This window comes from Ascidiella aspersa, chromosome 6, assembly GCF_963924565.1.
Source record: "Ascidiella aspersa chromosome 6, kaAscAspe10.2, whole genome shotgun sequence".
NCBI lineage: Eukaryota > Metazoa > Chordata > Ascidiacea > Phlebobranchia > Ascidiidae > Ascidiella > Ascidiella aspersa.
In genome coordinates this window covers 1,253,853-1,280,581 of record NC_139452.1, presented here as the reverse complement: position 1 = coordinate 1,280,581, position 26,729 = coordinate 1,253,853, and the positions used below count along the sequence as shown (strand labels likewise).

At 33.2% G+C, this 26,729-nt stretch overlaps 2 protein-coding genes across 2 annotated transcripts in view; both read left to right on the top strand.

The window, feature by feature from the left end:
• The first annotated feature begins 1,121 nt into the window (after positions 1-1,121).
• Positions 1,122-7,943, top strand: LOC146139092 (arrestin domain-containing protein 3-like). The gene is made up of 9 exons (XM_083391707.1): positions 1,122-1,257; positions 1,839-1,973; positions 2,146-2,247; positions 2,707-2,834; positions 4,228-4,370; positions 5,156-5,312; positions 5,998-6,063; positions 6,639-6,795; positions 7,645-7,943. The coding sequence occupies exons 1-9, from the start codon at positions 1,140-1,142 to the stop codon at positions 7,791-7,793; spliced, it is 1,155 nt and encodes a 384-aa protein (XP_083247833.1). The 5' UTR covers positions 1,122-1,139; the 3' UTR covers positions 7,794-7,943.
• Positions 7,944-12,203: 4,260 nt separating this feature from the next.
• Positions 12,204-26,729, top strand: part of LOC146139091 (structural maintenance of chromosomes protein 5-like) — a 36,763-nt gene continuing 22,237 nt past the window's right edge. Inside the window, exons 1-11 of the mRNA XM_083391235.1 lie at positions 12,204-12,322; positions 14,663-14,781; positions 15,138-15,213; positions 15,402-15,495; positions 15,845-15,985; positions 16,457-16,605; positions 17,028-17,091; positions 17,732-17,893; positions 18,616-18,749; positions 19,052-19,242; positions 26,193-26,347. Coding sequence (XP_083247361.1) covers positions 12,216-12,322; positions 14,663-14,781; positions 15,138-15,213; positions 15,402-15,495; positions 15,845-15,985; positions 16,457-16,605; positions 17,028-17,091; positions 17,732-17,893; positions 18,616-18,749; positions 19,052-19,242; positions 26,193-26,347 — 1,392 coding nt within the window. The 5' untranslated portion in view covers positions 12,204-12,215. The remainder of the gene's footprint in view (positions 12,323-14,662; positions 14,782-15,137; positions 15,214-15,401; positions 15,496-15,844; positions 15,986-16,456; positions 16,606-17,027; positions 17,092-17,731; positions 17,894-18,615; positions 18,750-19,051; positions 19,243-26,192; positions 26,348-26,729) is intronic.

The following is a 26,729-nucleotide window of genomic DNA, read 5'->3' as shown; positions in this document are numbered from 1 at the left end:
AGAGTTCATTCTGCTTAATGTTATTGTTCGTCACGTGACAAACGATGACACACCTGAAATGGCAAATAACAGGAGTGAATTGCTTTGCGGCGAAATGGATGATGGGCGTTGTTGTATTTGCAATAGCTCGGTAATTTAAACACTGGTTGTTATATTATTCTCAAAGCTTGTCATATGTTGTGTTAACTGGTGCTTACACCTTAATTTCAACATTTGATTTTATGTTGTTGGTAATAACTTATGAAATAATATTTTATTTAATAAATAGGCCTAGTTAAATTACTTTCAACACATGATTTTGCATACTTAAAACAGCTTGTGATTTTTTAAGACTTGATAAACCGGCGCTGGTCTAAAATCCTACGACATATATTAAATCAATGCACAATATTTGGGTTACGGTGCTGGTTAGCGTTTGGGTGAGGGCCACTGTGGAAAGTATGACAAGTGCACCCGCGAGTTTTTTTCAACCGTTTAACAGTGCACCCCGAAAAAATCTAAACTGCACCCGAAATATGTAAAACGCTTGTGCGGAATACGTGTACACTGCAATGTATGCAATACAGAGTGCATCGGAAAATCATAAAGTGCACCCGAGGTCCACTTTTTTTGCCTTTGTTGCACCTGGTCCCTCGTATTTTTTCAACCGTGCACCCGCGAGATCTCGTCGAGATCTGCCATACTTTCCAGCAGTGAGTGAGGGTGGGTCAAGTATTATTATTCATTATTTAATAATGATACTTGGCCCACCCTAAGCCAAACGATAATCGAACCCTAACCCAAATAATGCGCGTTGTGGTAGGATTCTAGACCAGCGCCGATCAACCTACAGATTTACCACTTTAAATTACATGTCGCTATTAAGGCAGGTTGTTGTCTGATTTGCTTGGCAGGGCAATTACTTTTCAGGCACTGGTTAAGAATCCTATACCATCAGAATAACTGTGGGTTAACCATGCAAATCGATCAAACCATGAATGTGCGTTGTAGCAATACTTTTTGTAGGCCACATATGAAGCATATAGACACACCATAGTTTATACTCTTTCTGACGAATAGCTGAAATTCACTAATGAAGTTTAAGAATATCACTTTTTGCACTTTTTAATTTTCCAGCAGACTTACAGGAGTTTGTAAAGATGGGTAAACTTACAAGTTTTTATGTGGCGTTCAATAACGACCAAACAGTTTTCAATCCTGGCTCATTTGTAGCCGGAAATGTTGTGATCGTTCTCAGAGAGGCAATGGACATGAAAGGTGAAAATAACATGTGTGTTATTTAGGGTTAAATATCTGTTATTCAAGGTTATATCAGGTGTTATTTTTCCTGTTTATTGGGGAAAATAGATAGATTGCATATTTTAAAACAAAAAAACTATTAAAAATTTTTTTTTTGTTTCTTTACCTCTGACATTGTGAATAAAATGCTCAAAACCTTTAAAAATTTAAAGCTAGTTCCAAATATGATTTTGAGGCTCAATTTTTATTGATCGAAAGTTTTTAACAGTTTTAGGTGACCGACAGCTTGAAAAAGTCATTACATATTGACTGATTTAAAATGTAAAAAATCGCACACACAAAAGAAACAAAAATATTGCTAACTTTATTGAGATGGGCTCAATGCTTTATTATATTTAACTTATATATAAATTTTAGGTTGGTTTTGAAAAAAAAAAGCAATTTTTATTTGCTGCACCTCTTTGGTAACACCTGACTAGATCAATCATGCAAAAATTATGTATAATTTTAAGTTTTTTTCTTGTTGCTAGTTTGATACTTTAGTTTTAGTTTTGTGTTCTGTAATTGTAATAGCAGTTTTCTATTGGTTTTTATTTAAGCTGTAAAGTTGAAGTTCCATGGATTTGCTTACGTGCGATGGTCGGAAAGCAGCGGTAGTGGAAAGAACCGACGTACTCGGACGTATTCTGCTCGTGAAACCTACTTTGACCAGGCTGTCGTCGTGTTTGGAAAAGGTTTGTGTGCTATTATTATACACACACATCTTAGTGCGCAGTCTGCGATGGCTTCCGGTGAACTGTGACATGTAAACTGTTATCGTTGATAAAAAGCGAAGGGCAAGATTACATTTGTTAAACACATATGTGTGCGTATTTTTGTTTGTTTTCATTTATTTTCCTTGTTAAGGTTCTGGTGGAGCATCTGAAGGAAGTAAAACTCTTCCAGGTGGTCAAAGTGTTTTCCCGTTCCAGTTTCAACTTCCAACCAATTTACCGTCATCCTTTGAAGGTTTGCGAATTATTAAATGTTATACCTCAGCAGTATTCATATATTTTATATGGATATCACTCGGCAAATTGGATTTTATTTATTCCATTTTTTTACACACTATGAGCAATTTATAAAGCAATCAAACATATTGTACTAGTTTAAATTCGATTACCATTTAAAAATGTGCATAATTGAACGGCTGATTGTCACTTTTTTATTAACCTTCTATAAAAATGTCTTGTTATGTTGAAAATGTTTTAAAGGCATCATTATGCAAAAAAAAGTAAAAAAAGCTCAAAATCAAAAGTTAAATGTGGAAAAAACTTTAATTTATTTGACAAAGGAAAAAAAACAACTTATTATTAAAATATTGCATTAAAATATGATCAGCCGTACTTAACAGAAATAGTACTCCATAATTTTATTTTCTGAAGTTTTTCAACACAAAATTATTTAATTAACTGTTTAATGTTTCAGGACTCCACGGTCACGTGAGGTTCTTTGTGAAAGCGACGATCGACAAACCATGGAAGTTCGATCACAACACAAAGAGAGCTTTCACCGTGCTCGATCTCGTCGATTTGAACTTTGACCCCACTGCAAGGGTATATTCACTAAGTATTTCTTGAATTAGGTGAAATCTTCTAATTTAAAAGACAAATAACAAGAGCTTAAATAATGTAGAACAGTGGTTCTCAACCTTTTTAGCATACGAACCAGTCAAATTTCAAAACAAATTTTGCGGACCGGTTTGGCCTTTAAGAATCAAAATCAAACCTAAATTTAATTACGCAATAGTATGTAACTAAAACACTTCTTAGCTTTAACATACAACTGGTCTTAAAGTTTAAGACTTGAACAGTTGTAGCCCAGTTTTAAACAGTTGCAGCATTGTGACATGCAATGAAGTCCAAAGAATATCATTAACTCTATGTACGTCACAATGCTGCAAATTACGGAGCTGGCGAAGTTCTAAATTTGATGGATAAGCCTCAACATCTTGAATTTTGCAATTGAGATATCAAATTTAATATATTTGCGGACCGGCAGGAAAGATGACGTGGTTGAGAACCACTGATGTTGAATATGAAAGAATCTATTTTGATTAATCTAATTGTAAAATCAATGTTTCACCTATATATAATTATGTAGACTTGTCATAAGTTTACTAATTTTTTGTATGCTGTAAAACTATATCGTTCATAAAAGGACCCCCAACTAGGGAATATATATATTTACATTTTGTTTTTCATAAAATTAATTCAGACTTAATTTTTAGTAACCTTTTAGATTTATAATTTTAGTAATTTGGTAGTGAAGGATTTTTACCCAAAATAGTTTTTCAAATATTTTATATTCAGCAAATATTTTAGCTTTATTACAAACCTGTATAATTCATATTCAATAGTAGTTGTCACAATTTTGTTTGTTGATTGTTAGTCATTTCTATGAAATACATATATTATATTGCACTCTGGTAACATATTTTGTTGATTCCGTCAGTTAAAGTAAAAATATTTTTTATTTGGCATCTTTCTTTTGTGGCCTGACTGGTATCACTATTTTATACCAATATGATAAAGTTTTTTTTTTTGATTTGCGAACTGATAACCTATTTTCTATATATATATTATATGGTAATATAATTTACTTTATTTAATACCAGTACAACTCTAATTTTGCACATAAACTTTGCACAACGCTGAAAACCAAACCAAAAAAGAAACCTAACCGTATGTTAACAGTATATTATTCACTTTCAGTTTCACTTTACCCAGATTCTGATTACTTCATATTACACAAATATCTGACAAGCGATCCATTTCTGAAGTTCAAAAATTAGAAAACTTAGAGCGCTATTATATATTTTTTTGGAAATACTGTTCAAAATTCACCAATATTAACATATAGACATCAGTTCAATATTATCAATTTCTATTACTCGCCTTCTAATATGCCACACCTTCAGTTGTATATACAAATATACTTTATGTTTAGAATGTTCCAGCATTGACAGACAGCAAGACACTGTGTTGTATGTGCTGTGCAAGCGGCCCTATAGAAGCACAAGTTCGACTAGATCGTACCGGTTATGCACCAGGAGAATTTATTTACATCAATGCAACTGTTGATAACGCAAGGTATTTATAGTTAAAACTTCACATTGACAACGCCAGGTATTTATAGTTAAAACTTCACCGTGATATTACAAGGTATACATGAAAGATCTCATCTGGTTCTCTAATTCAATCAATAAGCGCTAAACATGACTAATTATAATTGTGAGTGGCTTGTATGCTCTCGTTTTGACTCCAATCTAAATTAGGCTTAACCGAAATTGCTACTTTATCATTTGTCCAATGGCCTTAGTCGCTCAATCAGAACAAAGAATTTTAAACTAAATTGATTGTAAATATATAAAATGTAATTATAGTTCAAAGTTTAGTGTATTTTCTAATTTTTAAGCACTCAATAAGTCCAGTTTTAAATCTAATCTAATTTTCAAAAACCTAAAACAAATGTTGATGCCCAAGCCTTGAAATAGAGTGAGTGCAAAAAGTTTTCTTATAAAGAACGTTTAAACTTTCAATTAATTTTCATTTATATGTAATTATGATCCACAGAATTCTACATTTTCTCATACTTTTTTTAATTTTTTTTGTTAGATTTTAATAATAATAACAATATAGCATTGGTAAAAATTCAATGACCATTTGTCTTGTATAAATTTCTTCTATTGTTGTAATAAAAGACTTTAAAAAAATATTGCAAGTGTAAGAAGTAAAAACCCTATGCTTTCCTGATAAAAATTATGTTATGGTTTATCTAACTTCATGAGAAGTAAATAATCACTAAATCACCACACAAAAACTCAGAAATTGCTACAAAACTAAATAACTATGCAAGCATTTTTGTTTATCTCTAGTTCGTCCGACATGCCTGGTACGTCTGCTTCGATTATTCAAACGGTGATCTTCAAATCTACCTCAAAGGCTCGTACAAGATCAAACGAGGTTTGCAAGATCACAGGTCCTGGTTGCAAAGCAGGTGGCACATGCAACTGGAGTAATGAAAGAATACAGGTGGGCTTGAGTATTTTCATATACCTAAAACAGGGGTGTCCAACTCAAACATGCCGGCGTGACAATTTTTATGTCATAACTGCTTCCCGTGCCAAAGTTTAGCAACTATTTTTTTTATAATATTAAAAGCGCTTTTATACAAAAAATAAAAACAGTATAGTGTTATAATATCAGAAGTAATTGTTTGTTGTCGTAATTGCTGGGATTGTTTTGTATTGTGACCAGACAATTGGCTGTATAACAAATGTAGCTTTTTTTATTTATTAGGTCGCTTACACAAAGTTCACTTTAACAGATGATGATACAAGTACAAATCAAAATGTCTTTATTAAGATGATTTTGATTTACTTATTAGCATTCTTTACTTTGATTTTTTTTTCTGGTTGCAGTAAAAATGGTGCGTATTTTAGCTAATTTCATGGTTTTTCGATTTAAATAAACAATCATCACAGTTTTATTTTTATTTTTACCACTATGGTGAAATTGGATAAGCATAATTATTTAAAACTTGATTTTAACATCATATAATATGTTTAGTATTTTAACACAACGTCTGTAAACAAATAGATAGAACACTAAATTGTGTCATTTTTCATAATTTTATTAACGTTTTAGGATTAATCTAGCACCTGTCCTCAACTTGCACAGTAGTTTTAAAACATTTATTTGTTTATTTGCTTTCCAGATACCACCTCTTCCGCCTTCAATGTTAAGATTTTGCAACATCATTATCATCAACTATTCTGTCCAGGTAATTAACGGTGCTTATAAAAGGCAACAACACAGTCCTAACAACAAGCAAAAAATTCAAACATAACTTGGTTGGTCAACAATTTGTAATTAAAATTTAACAGGTGTAATTTACATTTTTTGAGCACATTTATTCAATTCCTAGTACCCTACCCTCTGTTAAAAATATTCCAGTTTTTAGGTAAAACTGAATTTATAGTGTGTTTTACAACAACACTTTAATGAATAAATTCTTTAAATAGCTTCTAACCAGATAAGAAAGTTTTGTAAAGTAAGCCGTTAAAGTAAAAAATAAATCTATTTTTTTCTGGTCTGTTTAAAAAGAATAAAATATCTAATTCATTTTATCAAATATCAGCCCTAACAAAATATTTTAAACAACAAAAAATATGGTTTTAGAAAGAAAAACAATTTTTTTTACGATAGGAAATAAAAATATTTATGCCAATTGTTGCCGAAACCCAGAAATACATCGTAAAACTATTTTTTATTTACATTGAAACAATTAAAAATATACCTCAGTAGATTTTGCCTAAAAACTTAACTTAACTTTGACGAAAAACCCTTTTTCCACAGTTTTGTGTGGAGACTCCGGGTACCAGCATCAACCTTCGGGTTCCGGTTCCGATCACAATCGGGTCGATTCCACTCCAGGGACTTACCCCCTACAATATGCCCCCTCCCGTCATGAACCCCAGTGCACCCCCGCCACCAGAAGCAACTAACTTTCAAGGTAATTTGATCTTTTTTTGAATTTTTTTCATACTCCTATCTTAGGCAACAATAGTGTTACTTGGATTCAATTTTGTTTAACCTTATATTAAAGTCATTAAAATGTTTAGAGATTATTCACTGTTAACAAAATAGCTTATTTATGTTGATTCCAATCGTTACTGAATGTGTTGGATTAGCATTAGTGTAAAAAAAGCAATTAATAGTGTCTCAGTATTCCAATATTTTGGTATAGGTATTAGATATAGTCTTTATTATTTCTCTTATTGACAACTTTAAACAATAAAAAATACATAAGATTTGTTATAATGCGACCACTGTGTTATTAGATTATTATCATGATTGTAAAAAGAAAACTAGCAATTAGTGATTTCACTGTATTCCACTATCTCGGTTTATAATAATAAAGTTGCAGAAGTTATTTTAAATTATTGATATAGTCTTTATTTACTTTGAGGGACAGCCAACTTTTAACAATAAAAACCACAATATTTTAGATCTTTGGCGTGGCTTTAGTTCCTGATTAACTTAAAACTTAATACAGTTTTTCTGTTAAGCTTAAAAGCCATTACAACAACAGTTAAGCAGTTAGATCTTTTATGTAAAAATTTCCAGGCAGCTATAAATTAATATTTTTTTAATGTAAACAAATCTGGCTTTTACAGAAAAAATCGAGCTTAAACATCATAAATAATTAAAAAAGAAAATCAGTTTGTGATTAAAAAACGTAAATAAAAGAAAATAACATTTTTTTTCAACACTTAAAAAAAGTCTAGTTTTAACTTCGTAAATAACTAGTTTTTCTAAATTTGTCAAAAAATATAATAAATTACAAAAAACATTTTTCCAGCTCCACCTCCATCATACGCAACCGCAGTTGGAGAAGCTGTTAACATTCGTGACGAGGATGATAATGATTATTTGATGGGTGAAACATCTTACGCCCCACAGTACGCCTACTACGACTGGAGTAAACCTGCGTTCACCTACAACAACTAACAAACAGAGTTATCAATAACCAAGGTCACTGTTCAGGGCCTCTATTGCTTAGGTTTAGGTTTCTGGAATAGCTTTTTGAGGGGATATGTAAATAGTTTAAAATAAGACATGAACCTAATTTTAAAATCTTTGTTGAAGCCGAGTTTTGTAGTTCAATTTTTTAACGATAAATTTAGTTGTGATAAAAAACAACTAGCCTTGTTGACAAATTACATTTAATGTTGACAAGCTTTCGCACAACTGCGCTTCATCAGGTCTTAGTATAAGTTCTTTTTTTTATTTAAAATTGAAATTTTGGTATTATTCTACGTTTAATTTCGGACACGTTAACACCTGCTACTGTCTGTTTATTATTCTAACTATATAGCAACCCAAAGACTAAATTGAGCATTTGAACCTTGGTTAAAAATATTATCTTAAAGTTGTCAGTGTAATGACTTTAAAAATGAAAAAAAACTATATTAAATGTACATATTACTTTTTGTTAGTTTACCTTAAGGCATTTTCTTCAGCAATTTAAAACCAATTTAGTGCCTTAATACAATGAAACGTGAATGATAGAATATTTGATTGTAAATATATGCATTTTAATTATTTCTACTTTTATACTTCCTAACATAGATTTATTTTGTTTATTCTAAGTGTGTTACTGTCGTATACAAACGTAAAATATGCCCCATACACGACTAAATACGCCTATTATCATATATACTTCTTTCAATAGATAGATAATATTACCTGAATCGATCGGTGCTTTTCAACCTTCAAAAGAACCGTTTGCACTTTGTTATTTCGAAAATTTTTTATCCGCACGAAACAAGCACATTAAGTTTGCAACCTTTAGTTTTCCCTATGTGTGAAATACCAATGAAAGGGTTTGTGTATTAAAACACCTGTAACACACCACCGGCCTTGATTGCTGTTTTACACACAACGAAAAATAGTAATATGCCCCATTTTCATCCGTACTTGTTATGTATCTGTTACACGTTAGTCTTCCGCATTACAGTTTTTCGCCACGGGTTGAAAAGCACTGGCCTAGATTCAATATATTGTAAATGAGTCATTTCGCAGTGTGGTGCAGAATTTTTTAACTAAACCAACATTTATAATTCGCATAGTACCTAGGGTTTTGCCAGTTTCGTTATTGCTTCAATTGTGCTCTTCTTTAGCTGTTAGAAGTTCTCTTATACCATTTTAAAGACGGTCTTTTTTAAATGGTACTTTTTATGCCAAATAATTTGTGCATATAATATACAGGGATGCCCGAAATCTTAAGAATAACAAATGTGATTTTACCTGGCTAATAATTTGAGTATTAATCTGTATCCACCCCCTAGGGGAGCGGGGGACAACTATGTTTTAGTCTTTTTAAAAAGGTAATTTAGAGTCTTCTTACGTGTGTATTATTTTAAATGTACGAGGCATTATTCTACTTTCACTCTTTAACAAGAAGTCTTGACTCAAGAATCTGTTTCAAGTAGCGTTGTTGAATTTTTTAACTGAACCAAAATTGAAAATTCGCATTGCACCTAGGGTTTTACCCCTTTTGTTATTGCTTTAATGGTATAATGCTTTTATTTAGCTGTTAAAAACGTTCCTATTTTACCAACAAAAGACGGTCTTTTACTTTTTATGCGCGCTAATTCACAACTACCAAATAATTTGTGCACATAATATACAGGCATGTCCGATGATACCGGAGCCGATACCCGATACCTAGTAACAGTATCGCTACTCGTCCGATACTAGGGTGGTATCGTATAGGGAGCGAACCGATACTAAATGATATTATGCACTTGAGTTTTCGATCTAGTATGACGGTTAAGAAAATGTAAACCTTAATTTCCTGAAAATTGTTGCAGTTTTTGGCTTAAATTTAAGTAAGTTTGCTATTTAAAAACAGTATTTACATTCTAGCATCGAATCGGTAATTCTTGCCAAAAAAATCGAAAACCAAAGTTGTGATCAAATACAAGTTTATCCGACATTTCTGCGATATCTTAGAACTGCACTGCTTTGAAAAATATATTGTTACTGAAAACGGCATAATATTGCATATTGTGTAAGAATGTACCTCAGCTTTGTGACGCTTACGCTTTTTATTTGTGCAAACGTCAACATCTTATTACTGAAAACTATTGTTGGTTGGTTGTTGCTTGATAAAATATTCGTTTACTGTCTCTCATATTGATAACTTTGTTAATAAACATTATACATAACGTAACACTATATTTAAAATATGTGCTTGTTAGTTAGCTTAAAGTTTGTTATTGAGTAATATTGGTATTATGAATAATAAACTGTACGTAGTTCGTTTTTAGAAGGGAAATTTTTATTTTTTGGACAACGTTGTGATGTATTTTAACAGGTAGTTTACATTTTTGTGGTGTGGGCTCAAATTTCCAAGTTTTTGAGTTGAGATACAATTTATGATGCATCTTCCATTCAATAGTTTAATCCAAATCAGCACCGATTCTATTTTTGTTATTGCGATAAATGTACAACATCTAACAAATTGTTAACAGTTATGCTTTTCAGTGAGTAAAGCTGTTAAAAATGAAAGCAACTTATTTAAACCACGGAGCCGCTCAACACAAGGGTTTGAACTTACCGTTCAGTTTGCCTATAGGCAGAAGAATAAAAATATTAGTGTCGGTTGAAATCTATAAATAAGAACAACCAAAAAAAGAAAACCAGAGAAAATCTAACACTTATTTCATGCACCAGCTATAGCGTTTTTACAGTAAAGTGGTTACTAACAACAACGCCACTTTACTTTTATTTCACTAGTGAATGTTGGTTTCCTCAAGCTGTGCACAGCGCAGTAGGCTACCCCGCTGTTTAATTCGTCGGGTGGATACCGAGTGGATCAGACGCATTTTGAACGAAATTTGCAATCTCGTGGTTTGAGTTAAGTTGTAGCCTAATGCGAGCACTTGGTGTGCATTTGTGTTTGACTATACTGAATGTATTTCTGTCCAAAACGCCTTACTTAAGACAGATAAGTTAAACTTTTCTTTCGGAAAGTTTTTCTGATCGTGTTACAAAGTAGTGTGCAACATTTCGGGGCTAATTGCAGTTTTAATGCGCCAGTCAGTTAAGAATGTCTGAGATCATATATTGACTTTTTATGTCTCTCTTTACCGCTTACCGGTGGTGAGAGTTAAGTCGGTCAGGAACGCCGTTCCGGTAAAATAAGTGTTGCTGAAAGGTTCAATTAAATATTATTTTTTTGGCAATTTATTTATATTTTTGTACATTCAATTAGTTTGTCGCAATCTCCTGGAATGTATTTAGACCAAATTTCAGCTGCCCGATATTAAATGATAAACATCAGGTTCTTGTTTTTTGACGTAACATGTGGTGTTGAGAAAAAACATCAGAAAATGATATTACTTTTACCTCTGCTCTTTATTAATTTAGAATAAGGAAGGCGCGTCTAAAGTATAACTTATGTTGCAAAGGGAGTAAAAAATATTGAACCAACCAGTTAAGGTTTCGTAGTCTAAATAAACGTTAATACGTTAAGTACTAAAGCTGTTCAATTTATTCAAAAGCGTAGTGACGTTAATATTAATTTTGTATTTTTGCATGAGTCATTTTTACAAATATTCCTAAAAATTGTAGGAAAAAAAAATTTTTTTTAAGAATCATCAATTATAAATCAAAATGAATAAACAAATAATTAATATTATGTTAATGTCACGCTTGAACGATATAATGTTGTTGAACTCCTTTACACTTTGACGTATTATGGTTAAAACAACCCGCGCGAATTTCAGGAAAAGTTTTGCGAAATAAAATAATTAAACTTGTTGAAGCAGTCTGTTTATAAAATGACCAAAGTGTTTATTATGATGATTTCGTTGAAATGTGCAACGCAGCACATGGTTTTGTTTTTATACATTTCGAGGAATTCCATTACTTGTTTAGCGAAGTTCAATGTAACGTTGTGCGTTCACTGTTCGTTCATAAAAACGTGTTCTTGATGTTAGTGCAAATATCTAAAATTCCCAACTTGTAGTTTGTTGCACACGTTTACTTATTAAAATTTAAACCTTAAGATCAGGAATAGGCAAAAACGCAATTACTTTCATTTCATGCCAAACGTCTGTGGCTGGAAGGCATTGGAATGCTAATCTGCATTTTATGGTAATAATGTTTTTTAAATTACAATAAAGTCACACTTGAATCACTAAACTAGACGTTCAGATTTATTTGTTGTACATTTTACAACAGGTTAATGTTCTAATATTATAAGTTAACTGATTAAGAATGTATTGAGGCACACAGGTGTAATACTTCATTAAGTTTGTAAATTACTGAACTAGAATTTCTAGATATATTTGTGGTAGATTTCTTACAGAAACCATGTAGCTTGTTTTAATCATTTAATAAACTGCCGATTTGATTTTGACGATGGTTGATGAAACGTCCACCATAGCTCCGAGCACTTCAAGAAAACGTAAGCAAGCTTCACCTTTCGTTAAAGGATCAGTGATAAGGATTTCACTTAAAAACTTTTTGTAAGTATTTATGGAATAATACACCAGGTTTAAAAGAAAGAAAAAAATATTTTGACCATGGAATTAGGGATGTTCAAAGTAGAATACCAAGGTATTCTACAATAATAGGTTTGGAATCTAAAATAACGAATCCAGAATAGCGATTCCTAGTATATTTTTATTAAATTATTTAACCTCGATTTTGTTTGGGGAATGGATTAATTTTTTTCTACCCTACAGTACAGGCAGTGGCGTATCCAGGGGGTGGGTTGGGGGTTCGGACCCCCCCCCCCCCTTTTCGTAAGTGACAATATTGTTTTTTCGTTTTTGTCAGCGTTTAAACTCACCGCCCGAAGCTGCGTGTTTTTAATGTTATTGGGTCACGTGTCTTAAGCTAATGTGAAACCAAAATCAAACGCAAAACGCCGTTTTTCGTTTCTTGTTTGGTCGACCGTAAACGCAGGATATTTTTCTCTCGCATTTCCTTATTCGTTCAGGTTGGCTGATTAGCAAGTGTGTGTTCGACAATTAACAACAATAAATCAAGCGGTCTCCGCCTTTTTCTCGCTTATAACGTCGAGTTAGGCGGTGCTGATGTTTCTCGCAGTTTGCCATTTCATATATTTTTCTACTATTTTAACTACATAAGTGCGAAAAATTTTCGCGCTTCACGCGAATGACTTTTATACGCCTGTTTTGTTTACATTTTAATGCTGCTTTACTGTTGCGGAGTGGAGGGTTGCCCAGTGCGTCGCGGACAAATGAAAAACGAATTAAAAATATTGGACATATTTTTTTAGTTTTTTAGTTTCGGCAATTTAATAAAACTTGCAATAAATTTAAAAGAAATGCCGTTGTTATATTTATGACGTCATTAACTATTTTATGACGTCATTAACGTCAGACGAAAAAGCGGGGAAACCCCAAGTTAAAAATTCGGGATCCCCCTTTTTAAATTTCTGGATACGCCCCTGAGTACATGGCCCACATTCACTGCAATAAATCGCCCAAACAATTTGCTAACATGTGTACATTATAATAAAAATGTTTTACATTCTTAACAACTGTCATTTGAAGCAGTTGTGTAAACTGTAATACATGTCCACTGTCCAGGTTGTTGCCAAAACTTATATTTTTGCCAATAGTGAGTACAATGAAATACTGCACACAGAACTCTTTAGCAATTCGGTCCTGTTTTTAAAAGCATTGTTGGGTCTAAGTTCTTTTTTGACTAATTGATCTGTTATGCAGTCAAATAATATACTGCAAAGAATACAAAGTTACTATTGACATAATGAATACTTGACAATTTACGCTGTGCATAACTGCATAACCTCGCTGAATATTGGCCTAAAATTGACCTTAAGTAACCCTATAGCGCATTTTCTCGATGGCCAGCACGTGTTACTTTTGCAACTTAACGCATTTAGGGCAATTGCGAACTCCGCTCCTGACATTACACGTTAGTCGCTCGCCCAATAACGCTTGATTGACACTTAATTATTAGACGAACGTTATCACCAGACGCGAAGTAATTGGTCGCCCGAAAAAACGCTGACACTACACTACCAGGTTACATTTAAAGCAAGCACTGTAAATTGGTCGTTGCAGCGACAGGCCAACTTGCCACACGCGTTTGTGCAATTAGGCGCTACAATCGGCGGTAAAACATTAAATTATATCGGTTCCAATTACCCGAAATAAACGACAGAATTGGATTCCATCTGGATTCGAATCCAAGGATTCCATATTCTACTTTGAGCATCCCTACATGGAATATATATTCATGTATTAGAATATTTTAATATTTTTAACCAAGGTTCAAACCATGGTTGGCCTTTCAAAACTTAAAGTTGCATGATTACTTAAATTAATATATTAAACATATTTATCAAGTTGCCTTCAAAAATACTTTACTAGTTGAGATAAATTTTTTTTATGTTTAGGGTTAGGATTGAAGTAGAATTTGTACTCGCCAGCCGGGCAAGTATCTACCAATCAGCACTTTCTGGACTAAATAACACTTGCGGCAAAAAGGCGCCTGCAAATTTCCATCCTACCTAATTGTTTTTCAATAATTTAACCTTTAAAACTATTTGTGTATAAATGCACATAGTTTTAAATAGCAAATTAGTGTGTTTATACAATTGAGGCTCAGCTATACAAGAAGTTTAAATGCACCGCAATAGAAATGCAAGTTAAATCGTTGCTATAAAATACTTAAAACTTAGTTGACCGCTTCCTAGTATTATTGGCGACTTTGATTGTGTTTGGGTGAATGCTATTTGGCAGACACTTGATTGTCTCAACAATGTCCAGTATGTTGTCAATACTTTGACTTATTATATTTTTATGTTTCAGAACTTATGATGAGTGCACAGTCCGATTCAACCCCAAGCTAAACGTCATCATTGGACCGAATGGGACCGGCAAATCAAGCATCGTCTGTGCAATCTGTATAGGCCTTGGTGGAAAAACAAGTACGTTAAATACTTGTAAAAATAATATTTTTTCATGTATTAGAATATATCAATTTGTGAGCCATCTCACACTTTTGATTTGTTTCTAGGTGTCTTTTTGTATAGGTGCCTAAATAGGTGCATATGTGCTGTATATAAAGAAACGTGTTTTTCATTTTCTTTTTTGCAGAATAAGAGCATTATTAAAGTCTTTATTTTTTTGTACGGCTGCGGGTTGTATACCCCTGTACTAGCAGCATTGGTGTTAAAACTTAAACTCAGACGATTTTGAGATTTCGTTTTTCTGCCTAATTTTTTTTCAGTTATTTTATAGTATTCAACAGTTTTTTTTTTAAAGCAACCCATCTCTGTTTTAGATTTTTTAGCTCGAGCGAAGGACTTAGGAGATTACATCAAACATGGGAAGGAAAGAGCCTCTATCGAAATAGAATTGTAAGTTTTTACCTTCACTATTTAAAGCGGTGACCCCAATTGTGGGATGATTTTGACAATTTCAAGGGCAGTTTTTAGAATATTATAAGGAGTGCATTTAATCAGACGTCTTAGTTGTAAATTTGATTAGGCACCGTATAATGAAAAGGAAGGCTAAAAATCTTAAAAATCCACACTTTGCTTTCCAGGAGCAGTCTTCCAAAATCGGACCTGATTCGTCGTGATATTTCTCACGGAGCGGGTGGAAAGACCATCACAACATGGCATATCAATGGACAAACCGTGGGTTTAAAGTTATTTTTAGATAAACAAATTTATGTTCTAAAATATTTTGCATAACTTCTGCAACATACATCTTTATGATAATTATATTAAAAATGCAAATATATGAACAAAACTTTTGTGTAAATATTCTTTATGAAGAAGGAATAACCACTATATAAGATACGGGAAAACTTGCCTTAGTATACCCTATAAGTTTTTTTGAACAACCCTTTCGTAGCAATTTGTATCAATAAAGAAAATAGAAATGTAATGTGTTGATTTTGTTAAATTTTATAGCTTCAATACTTTTATTAAATCAAATGTTTTGCAATAAATATATTTTCAACCATGTTTTTTGCAACTTTAGGAGAACAGCAAGAAGGTTGATGAGCTTGTGAGTAGCCACAACATAAAGTTGTCAAACCTGTGCCAGTTCCTTCCACAAGAAAGAGTGGCCGACTTCGCCAAAATGAACAAGATTGAGCTGCTGGAAAACACAGAACTTGCCGTAAGCCTAAGTTGTTTGTATGTTTGTTCGACTTGTTTGATTCTGACTGTTGTGTGTTTTTAATTTTTAATTCTCAAATTTATCACCCAGCCTAACCCGTTTTGCTTTAGTGAAATAATGGCAGACCTCACACCAAAATAACCACAACAAACTAATTACTCTAACAAATGTTGCAGCTAAGTACATTTTTTACACAAAAATATGAAATTTTAGACAGCGGTTTACAAAATTGTGCAGGCAAAAAAGTAAAATATTTTTTTTATTAAAAAGGGAGTGTGAGTCAAGAAATAACCACAGCACCATTGTCTGCCTGTTCATAAAACTAACCTGTGGCAAGATTCAAACTCATGACTTTGGCAAAAGTACTTTATGAACTGAGTTATGTAGCCTCAATTTTAAAGCAAGTTGAGGAACAACCACTCAACTGCTGTCTATGACATTATTTTCAATAATAAACCCTTGTTTTGTTAGGTATGCCACACTCAGATGCAAGAGGATCATAAATGGTTGAAGGAATATCGCGCCGTGGAGAAAGAACTGGAAATCAAGCAACAAGGAGATAAGGATTTTTTGGACAAGCTCATGCAGAAGAATGACAGGGTGGAAAGGGAGGTTAAAAGGTGGGGACATATAAGTTAATTATAAACCTTTGTTTATTTCTGTTCTGTGCAATGGTGGTTTTTGCGATAAGAAATTAAAAAAATTAAAAAAATTAAAAAAAAACCTAAATTAAAAAATGTTGTATATATATTATTTTGAGATACTTTATTGAATCTTAACTAAACACAGATTACCACATTTATTTCAGCTAAAACAGTGACTTTGATTTACATTTCAATACCTACAGCCTGGAATTAAACATTTAGAGATTCAAGTTTTTGTTATTCATGTACTGAAAATGGCAACTTTCTCGTGCCAAGTCTAACCTTTGTTATTTTAATGATAGACGTACCAATGTAATATAGCAATATAATTATTTGCCTATTTTTTATTGAGTTTTCTATATCTGCCAAGGTATTTTATATCACTTTTGTTATTTTAGATATCAAGAAAAAAATCGGATTGTTGAATGTTTGAAGATTCTCAACCAAAAACGCTCGTGGCTGGTGAGTTTAAACAGGCTTTTTTCTCGATTTTGCACTTTCAAGTATTCTATTATGCATAAACTTAATCAAGCCCAGTTATTATGTTTCACACTAAGTCTAAAATAAAATGATGGCTAAACATCTTAAAATCTAATCCGTTTGTTATGGAACATCAAACTTAAGGTACAAATTCCCTGAATTTAAAAGTGTCTGTTTATTTTTATGCCAATGACTGGCAACAATAATTACTTTCACTGGGACTTGACTTGTTTAACTGAGAACTTTTGTGGAAATTAGATGTGCTTTTGCTCAAAATTGACCTTCATTGCCTTCTTTGACTTTGGTGATAAAAATATAACTGTTTTAAAGCAATTTGTTAATAGTTTGTAATTTTATGATTTATGTAATAAAATTTATAAACTGGCTACATAGTTAATGTGTACCCTCAATAATTATTCACAGAATTTCCTAATTTTTTTACGTAATCTAACTAATCTAAAACCATACAAAATGTTTCAAATATCTGTTAAAGGTCTTGAATCTACAATAGCATTGTTTTAAACACTATTATTTTGCAACAAATATTATTACCTATTAGCTATTACGTGTAGTCCAAAGTCCTAAAACTTGAAATAAAAATAATTTCCCAATTTTTTTTTAGGTTTACGAAGAAGCTCGAAAGGAGTTCTACACTTGCAAGGAGGAAAGCAAAGTTCTCAAGCAGAAAAAGCTAGAAGCGCAGAAAGAAGTCCTTCCTCTGATCAAACAAATCGAAGAATCAAAGGAGCTTCTTCTGAACCTCGACAAGGATAACAAGAAAAAGGTTGGTTGGAAGCTTTGGAGTACTTATTTAAATGTTCGGGCATTTTTATCAGCTATTGAGTTTGTTTTAGATTTGATTTTTGCTGCTTCTTTAACGACCCGTATATTTTTCACATATCTTACTCTATTCACAGAATTCAAAAATTATAGTTTTTGCGCTTTTGGCATAAATTAATTGCGAATACCAACACAAACTTACTTAGTATTATAAGTAGTTATTGTAATCCATATTTAAGGTGTAAGCTCTATGTTTAACTGTCCTAAAAAATGGTCAAATCAATTTATCAGACCTTGTTAATCGCATTGCTAAACCCGTAATTAACCTTAACTGTTTAAACACTTACAATGATATGGTTTTTACTTTGTCAGTGGGTCTAAAATTTCTGTATATATAATTTATCAAGAAAACAACGATTGGATCTTAATGTTCGTTTTAAGAACAAAAAAGATAAGCAATCCTTACTTGATAATCCAACGCAAAAATATTTTACTAATTTGTCACAAATGTAATTCACTTGTATTGCCAACCTGTAGCATATAAATTCTTTTACACACATTTTGAAGCATATTTCTTAGGATTAACATGCAGAGTTAAAGATCACTTATTATATTCTTTTATAGGGCGATGAATTGCGAGGTATGGCTAAACACTACACAATTAAAAGCATATTTATTAGTGTTAATATGCAAGTTTATATATATTCCTTGTTTATACTTTTATAGGGCGATGAATTGCGAGGCATGGCTGCAAACACGAAGACTGTTCACACAAACATCGCGGAAATTGACGACAAGGTTCAGGAAAAATGGGAAGAGTTTAAAGAGAGGGAAAGAGATGACCAGCTTCGACTAAAAAAGTAAGTGTTACTTGACTATAAATAGTTTGATTTTTCGTCTAGCAGACATTGGAAATAATTACCTAGAGATATTGAGATGCCATGCCAACGATAAAGATGATTTTTTTTGCAGATTAACATAGAGACATAACCTTACCTAGTTCTTTTTTTTAAGCATTAGAAGCTGCAAATTTCTAAAAAAAAACAGGATTTCTAGATTTAGATAAAAAATTGACACCACACTCGTTATTTTCATTTTTTTTAAATATCTTTAATTATCTTTTAATATATTTTCCAAGTGTTCAATAAACTTCCCATTACAGAATGGAGCAGTACGAGCTTCAGATCTCCGGTTGGAAGACGGAGCTTGAGGGTTTGGAAGAAGGCGACGTCCACGATCAGATGGAAGAGATTAAGGAGAGGATTCGGGAGACGGTTAGCGAGATCTCGAGCGCAGAACACGAGCAACAAGCACTGCAGGAGAAACGACACCGGACGCAACATCAGGTCAAAGGTTAGTTAACATTTATGCTTGAAGTCAAAGGTCAGATTTCTATTTTATGTTTTTGGATTTGTTTGGTGTCAAGCACTAGTTTTTTTGGATGAGTACTAGTTTTTTTGGAAGGTTAGGTTTATGCTTTCGTTTTTTTTTTAAGTTTTTTACTCGATTACTTAATGTTCAATAAATAGATACTTCAAAGGCCAATTCTTGATATGGTGATACAAAATATAACTTCTGTAAATTGTCACAATACATGCTTTTGTGAACGATTGTGTTTTCCTCATTAGCACGAGTTCAAAGGTTAGTTGTGATTTTATTTGATTTTGGTCGTTATTGGGCGTTGAGCACTTTTTATGAGTTATGACTCAACTTTTTGGCATATCGTTTTTTGAATGATTTTCAAAGGTTTGGTTGATCTTTTTGTTGTTGGTCTTTACTTTGTATTACTTCATAGGAGTTAGGCATCATTCCTTAGGTTTGTAAAAATAACAAGTCATCAATTCGTGATTTTTTTTTTTTTGATTTTTGAAAATTAGTGCAATTTATTATTGAGTTTTATCTGTTTTTGTAAAGATTTCCTCAACATCTATTGCTTTTTGTAGGAATAAATCTGGGCATCTTTGCTTCCATTTCTGTATTTAATTTTGATTTAATATTTGTTGTTTACCTGTTTTCACTAGTAACAAAATGTTAAGAAGGTGATTTTATAAAGAAGTTATATTTAAGCTTGAAGTGTTTTTATAGTAAGGAAAATCTTAATTTATAATTTTGCTATACTAATAGGTTTTCGTTATGACATTAAACTGAAATTAGATTTTGTTGAGGCATAATTAAAAGTGAATTTCATACATTTTAGGTGGTCTTTAAATAGTTTAGTTGATTAAATGTGTGGAAACTATGCCATTATATTTTCATTTAAGACAGAGATTTAGACATTCAAATAGAATTTTGTTAAGGAATAATATCTGACATTTTTCGTGATCCTTAATTATCTTAAATTTATTAAAAGGGTGGTTGGTAAGTGGTAACTTGTAACCATAAGGTTGGATTTTCGGTTAAGTTTCAAACATTTAAAGTGAAAAAAAAGCTACTTATAACAGCTCTTCTGTATTTTGAGGTATTTAATTAGGTGTTTGCAGTATTACCTAACGATATGAAGTTGTTTGCATTTTTTTAAACGTATAAATTTACTATTTCACTTTCACTAAAATAGTTTTTGTGATGACATATTTTTAGACATTTTAGGTGATACTTGATTAGTTAAGTTTATTAAAAGGGGTGGTGTAGGTGGGCGAAGGCTGGCGCGCCACACACACACACTATGCCTTTGCAGGCACAGCTCACACACATACAATGTTTGTATGGATAGATGTTACGTTCCACATAGATGTCATCTCTGGTAGTTTCGCATTTTTCCACTTGGCGTAGTATAGTAGTATTTTTCATTGTAGTAGTTTAGTTTCACTTTGCTTTGCAGTTTCTTGCGATTCACCTCGTATGATTTGTAGTGCTCAGTTTTATGCATCGTGTCATGGCGCTTAGGACTCTGGTGTTAACGACTCTCGTTCTGGTATTCTTGGGAGCCCAAAGCCCGGCACCACCCCAACCAACTATAATAGCTTGCAGCTGAATATAACATGCTTCAATTTGAAGTCCATTAGGTTTGTGGCGCGTACCCCTCTTGTAAATTCTGTTTGCGTAGTCGATTGATCAAACATTAACCCACACAGGCTGATTTCAAGCAAATCAAACAAAACGCTTGAAAAATATTGAAAAACGAACGTAAATTAACATCTAACAATGTAAAAAACTAGAAAGCTATAATTGGTATGATTGAATTTAAAAAAGACAAACTACGCATCTATAACAGTATCTCAATTCTAATGAACCTTCCTACGCTTGTAGGAGTAAAATATGTTTATTGTAAATCACCAAAACAAACTGATTTAGGTTTTCTAAGATTAAGACTTGGTTTAAACTTTGTCATTGATGTGCAACCAGAATCGTTGTGTTTCGCCATTTCAATTAAAGGCAGATTATTTTAATCGAAAGATAATTCTGATTAAATTTAAGTGATTATTTTTTACTCCCACAAGAGATTAATTCGCATCTGAAAATACTGATTTTTGTTGCATGTTCTTTATTTTAAAATTTAATATTATTTTCGGTTTCTAACTTTTGAACTTAATTTGTTCTTAACCACACAAAAACTAGTCTCAATTGTTTTATATTTTAATATAAAGTAAATATATATATAATACTTTTTGTAATATTAGAAAGCTTTGCAAAACTGTTTATTTCAATACTCATATTGAGTCATATATCTAACAATTTCTAATTGGGGCAGTTTGAATGTTTCTAAATTTGTTGTAATTGTTCATTTTTCCACAAAAATTTTCTCTTTTGTAAAAGTAGGGAAAGTATGGATAAGCAACTCCAATAAAAATTTGTTTTACATTTTTTTTATTTTTTTTATAACCAACAGTTAATATGGCCTGCTAAAAAGATAAACAGCTACCATATAAAAGTTGTTGCAATATATAGAGGAAGTTATTATTGGCCTGGGCATTTAACTAATGTTAAAAATTGTTTATTTATTTAAAATTTATCGTTTAATTAAGCTTATTACAACTTTTTGAAGCAATTGGGGTTGGCACATCAATGTAGCCTCCTCTTTGTCTTGCGAGTTCATTTATTTTAACTTCTAAATAGTGTAATGCAGTATTATGATATTACATATGGTTGATAAATATTGGTCAGAAACTGGCGTCCAGCATTTAGATCAGGGGTGACGAACCTGTTTGCTATCGCGGGCCACTTCGTCAGTTATCGCTGAGTAAGCGGGCCACACAGCTTTTAACTTATAATATAAAACCTGTTAAAATCAGAAAAAAATGTTCAATGGCAAGCTAAGCTTACGCTCAACTAGTTACTACTGCAATGTACTAAAGCAGCAACAGGCTCAAGGTGTTAAATTTAATTAATATTAGATATTTTATGCCACAACAATGAATAAACAGTTGAATCCTGAATTGATGGTTACTGTATGGATTTACACAACAGTTTCTATGATTCCTGCATGATATACGCGTCATTCAATCCGGCTATCAGCTTTTGATATCGCATCGCAAAGAGTAGAAGCGGGTCAAAGAAACCTCAAGACTGCCGTGGTCTCACCCGAATGCTTCATGGGCCACACAAAATTATATTCACGGGCCATCTGTGGCCCGCGGGCCACGTGTTCGTCACCCCTGATTTAGGGGCATAGTGGACCCCCAAAACCAAAAGGCAGAAAAGTTTTAATGCCAACTTCATTTTTTGGGCTTTTGTCTTTTTGAAAGCTCCACTAATCTTGAGAACCATTCGGCCAAGTTAGCGTTGAGCTACTAATATTAGTAAACTGACCAGCACGGCTAGAGAACAAGTCTGTAGTGAGATTCGAACTCACAACCTTGGCCAAATCGCGACCAAACATCTACTTTTGCAAAAAATCGAAATGACTTACAGTGTGTTGCGTTAAAAGTAGTTACCTCGAATCAAGTCAATTTGACGCTGGTCTAAAATCCTACAACATTTTTAATCAACAGTAACAAGCTGAAAACAATTGGGGCATATCCAGAAATCCGAAATGGGGAGGTTACGAATTTACAACTTGAGGATGCCCCGTTTTCCGTCTGACGTCATAAAATAGTGACGGGTATGACGGACAAGAAAACGAAAAACGGCATTTTGCGTGTGATTTTGGCTTCGCATTAGCTTTAGATGCGTGACTTAATTAAATTAAAAAAACACGCAGCTTCGGACGGTGAGTTAAACCCTGACAAAAACAAAAAAGGACATAATAGCACTAACATAAAGGGAGGGGGGGGGGACATGCACCAAACACTAACCGACACCCTAACTTAAATATTGTATGTTGTTATAATAATTGTAGGAGTCTAGACCAGCGCCGTAAATTAAAGTTTCCTTTATAAATCAAAAGAGTGGCGTATTCAAGGCCAGGACAGCACGAGTATGTTTCGTTTCTTTTTGTGCGAGGTATAGTGGTTCGCCCAAAGCCTTTCACCACCCACTAATTAAACATCGCAAACCTTTATATACCACTCATCTTTTGTATGACTAACGTTTGTGGCGCGCACCGCCAATAACAAGTAGCTATTTGTGCATATCAATACAATAATTTAAGTTTTCACTCCCGTGAATTCAAGTTTGTGCTATTCATGTACTATCTAAACTCGTTTTGAAAATTGGACATTTAAGGATTGTTATACATTTTTTATAAAATAACGTTTTTTCAATGTTTATTAGCCGGGAATCGAACTCAGTCCTAAAGTTTTGATTCTCTTGATTATTTCCACCTACGTTTTTTAGATAAGCTCGCAAGCAAAAAACACATTAACTTAACCATTTTGGTTCTCAAGATGAACTTTTTTCCATTCTCAACCATGCCAAAAACCTTGGAGGGAGGTTCGGACCCCCCCCCCCCCTTTTCGTAAGTGACAATATCGTTTTTAGTTCGTTTTTTTCAGCGTTTAAACTCACCGTCCGAAGCTGCGTGTTTTTAATGTAATTGGGTCACGCGTCTTAAGTTAATGCGAAACCAAAATCAAAAGTAAAACGCCGTTTTTCGTTTCTTGTTTGGTCGACCGTAAAGGCAGGATTTTTTTCTCTCGCATTTTCTTATTGCTTCAGGTTGGCTGATTAGCAAGTGTGTGTTCGACAATTAACAACAATAAATCAAGCGGTCTCCGCCTTTTTCTCGCTTATAACGTCGAGTTAGGCGGTGCTCATGTTTCTCGCGGTTTTTCATTTTATATACTTTACGACTATTTTAACTACGTAAGTGCGAAAAAATTGAATGATCTTAATACGTTCGTTTTGTTTACATTTTAATGCTGTCTTTTGAACAGCGCTCCTTTACCGTTGCGCCGTGGAGGGTTGCCAAGTGCGTCGCGGACAAACGGAAAACGTATTCAAAAATATTGGACATATATTTTATTTTTTTATCTTTTAGTTTCGGCAATGTGATAAAACTTGCAATAAATTTAAAAGAAATGCCGTTATACCAAAAAAAAATCGCGCTCGATTCGCTCGCCAGGTGTGCCCTCTCTTAAAAAGGTTAACAACACTGATTTTAGAACTATTTAAGTGGGGTTTTCATGTTGTGCTAGTCGAATAACACCCGGAAAAACGATCTCCGTTTAGTTCTGCAGGTGGCGAAAGACGTGCTTGTAATTTAGCCTAATCCCGTACATGGATCTACCAAAATCAATCACATATATTTCACGGTCTTGTTTTCGATTTACTCCTGAAGTTAACGATTGCACACTAGCGGTATTATGTATCACGTTATCACAATCGCTATTTTATGACGTCATATCCGTCACTATTTCATGACGTCATTAACGTCAGACGAAAAAGCGGTGAATTCCCCAAATTAAAAATTCGGGACTCCCCCTTTTTAAATTCCCGGATACGCCCCTGATGTCATTCGTAAATCGTTCATAAACACGCGGTAAATCGTTACTAGTCGTATTGCCGTATTCCAAAACTAAAAACAAAAGCGACGCTGTTGAGAAGTTGTGTTTGCTCTTGACGAGCTTTTGGACAACCGTGCCTCATCAAGCCAGAATAAGAATAAACAAAAATTACTACGCCAACTTTTAACACAATTTCAACACTGCCACTTGTCGGTTGAAAGCCACTTAGCCACATTTTGTATTTAAGAACTAAAAATAATGTTTAGCACAACCTTATTAAGATCTGATGAAGCACGGTTGCGCTAAAGCTCGTCAGCTTTACAATACAAATTGTTGGTGGCCGTATTTGTGTAATTCAAAATCTAGAAATCCGGTTGCACTGTTTAACAACGAATTGTACAGTCATTTTAAACAATTTTTGTTAAAAAGTGTCACTTATTTTTCATTTCTTTTTTACCATGTCCCTTATAATTTTTCATTTTCTTTTTTACCAAATCTCCCTTTTTTGTTGTTTTCAGTCCAGGAGCGTAAATTGGCCGACCTTCGTAACATGAGCAAGAAACGACTTGAAAATTTATTGCAACTTTATTTTTTGTTTTTCTTTTCAAAGTCTCACTAACCTAGGGAATTACAAGCCAAGTTAGCGTTGCTACTAATATTAGTAAACTGACAGGGATTTAATTTGCAAGGCTAAAAAACAAGTGGTCTGTGGCAAGATTCGAACTCACTACCTCGGTCATACTGCAACCAAACGAATCGGGATAGCGTTAGAAATAGTTAACTCTGGTCTAGAATCCTACATGTTTTCACTAACAGTCACAAACGAGTTGTCAAAATCGAAATTACAAGGAAAAATAAATATAATAATAATACTTGACCCAGCCAAACGCGTACCCTACCCCAAATAATGATAGCATAGCAATATAAACCCGGGACGAAAATGTTGTAGAATTCTACACCCGGGTCTAAAAATTCAAACTTTTCTTTATAAGTCAAAAGGGTGGCGTAGTAAGGTCAGGACTTCTAACACCTACCTTTCGTTTTTTACTGGTTACCACCTCACTTATTCCACACCGCAAACCTTTATATACAACCTAACTTTTCTACGGCTAACGCTTGTGGCGCGCACCGTCACACAACGAGTTCTTTGTGCGTCTCATTACAATAAAATAAAGTTTGTACTGCCGTGAAGTTGAACCCTACAAAGATCTGATGAAGCACGGTTGCGCAAAAGTTAGTCAACTGTAAAATACAATCTGCTGATGACCTGTATTTGTCTGAATTTTAAATCTAGAGATCAGGTGGTTATTTGTTTAACGACAAATTGAACAGTAACACCTGATTTCACTTTTTTAAATACAATTTGTCGTAGAACATTGTCACTTGTTTTTAAAAATATAAATGTTTCTAAAAAAGTGTAGCTGTTTTTTTTATTACATTCTAACCAAGTCCCTCATAAAATCTTTGTTGTTCTGTTTTCAGTCCACGAGCGTAAATTGGCCGAACTTCGGAACATGAGCGAGAAACGACTTGAAATTGTTCGTCAGAAGAGCCGTGACTGCTACAACGCGACAATGTGGCTTCGATCAAACAAGCATATCTTCAAAGCCACTGTACACGAACCTATCATGCTCTGTGTGAGTATATACGTTCGGAATTAACTTCTAAGTTTGAAAAAAAGTTGAGTGATCCAATATAAAGTTTTTAAAACTATGGATTTTTTGTAAAAGTCTTTGGAATTTACCCGATAAATATGTTTGACAACCATGTGGTTAAGCCTTAACCTAATTTCCTCGTTTTAGTGGGTAAATTGAACGATATGTATTCAAGCTCTGAATATTCTAGTTCCATTTTTTTAACTAACCTATGCGAAGCGGCTTCTCTGCATTGCTTACTATCAAATATAAAGCAGGAAACCGACTTTATGTTGAATCTGATATTTGTTGTGCATTATCTACTGCCTTACCAAACATTGAACAACTTGTTGCCAAAATAACAAGGGCAGCAGTCGCACTGAAT

What these genes read in the sequence shown, in the direction of transcription:
- LOC146139092 (XM_083391707.1), top strand. Translation starts at nt 1,140, where the DNA reads ATGGGTAAACTTACAAGTTTTTATGTGGCGTTCAATAACGACCAAACA. An exon ending in TTTACCGTCATCCTTTGAAG is followed by an intron (nt 2,248 to 2,706) that starts GTTTGCGAATTA and finishes TTAATGTTTCAG; the next exon opens with GACTCCACGGTCACGTGAGG. An exon ending in GGAGTAATGAAAGAATACAG is followed by an intron (nt 5,313 to 5,997) that starts GTGGGCTTGAGT and finishes TTTGCTTTCCAG; the next exon opens with ATACCACCTCTTCCGCCTTC.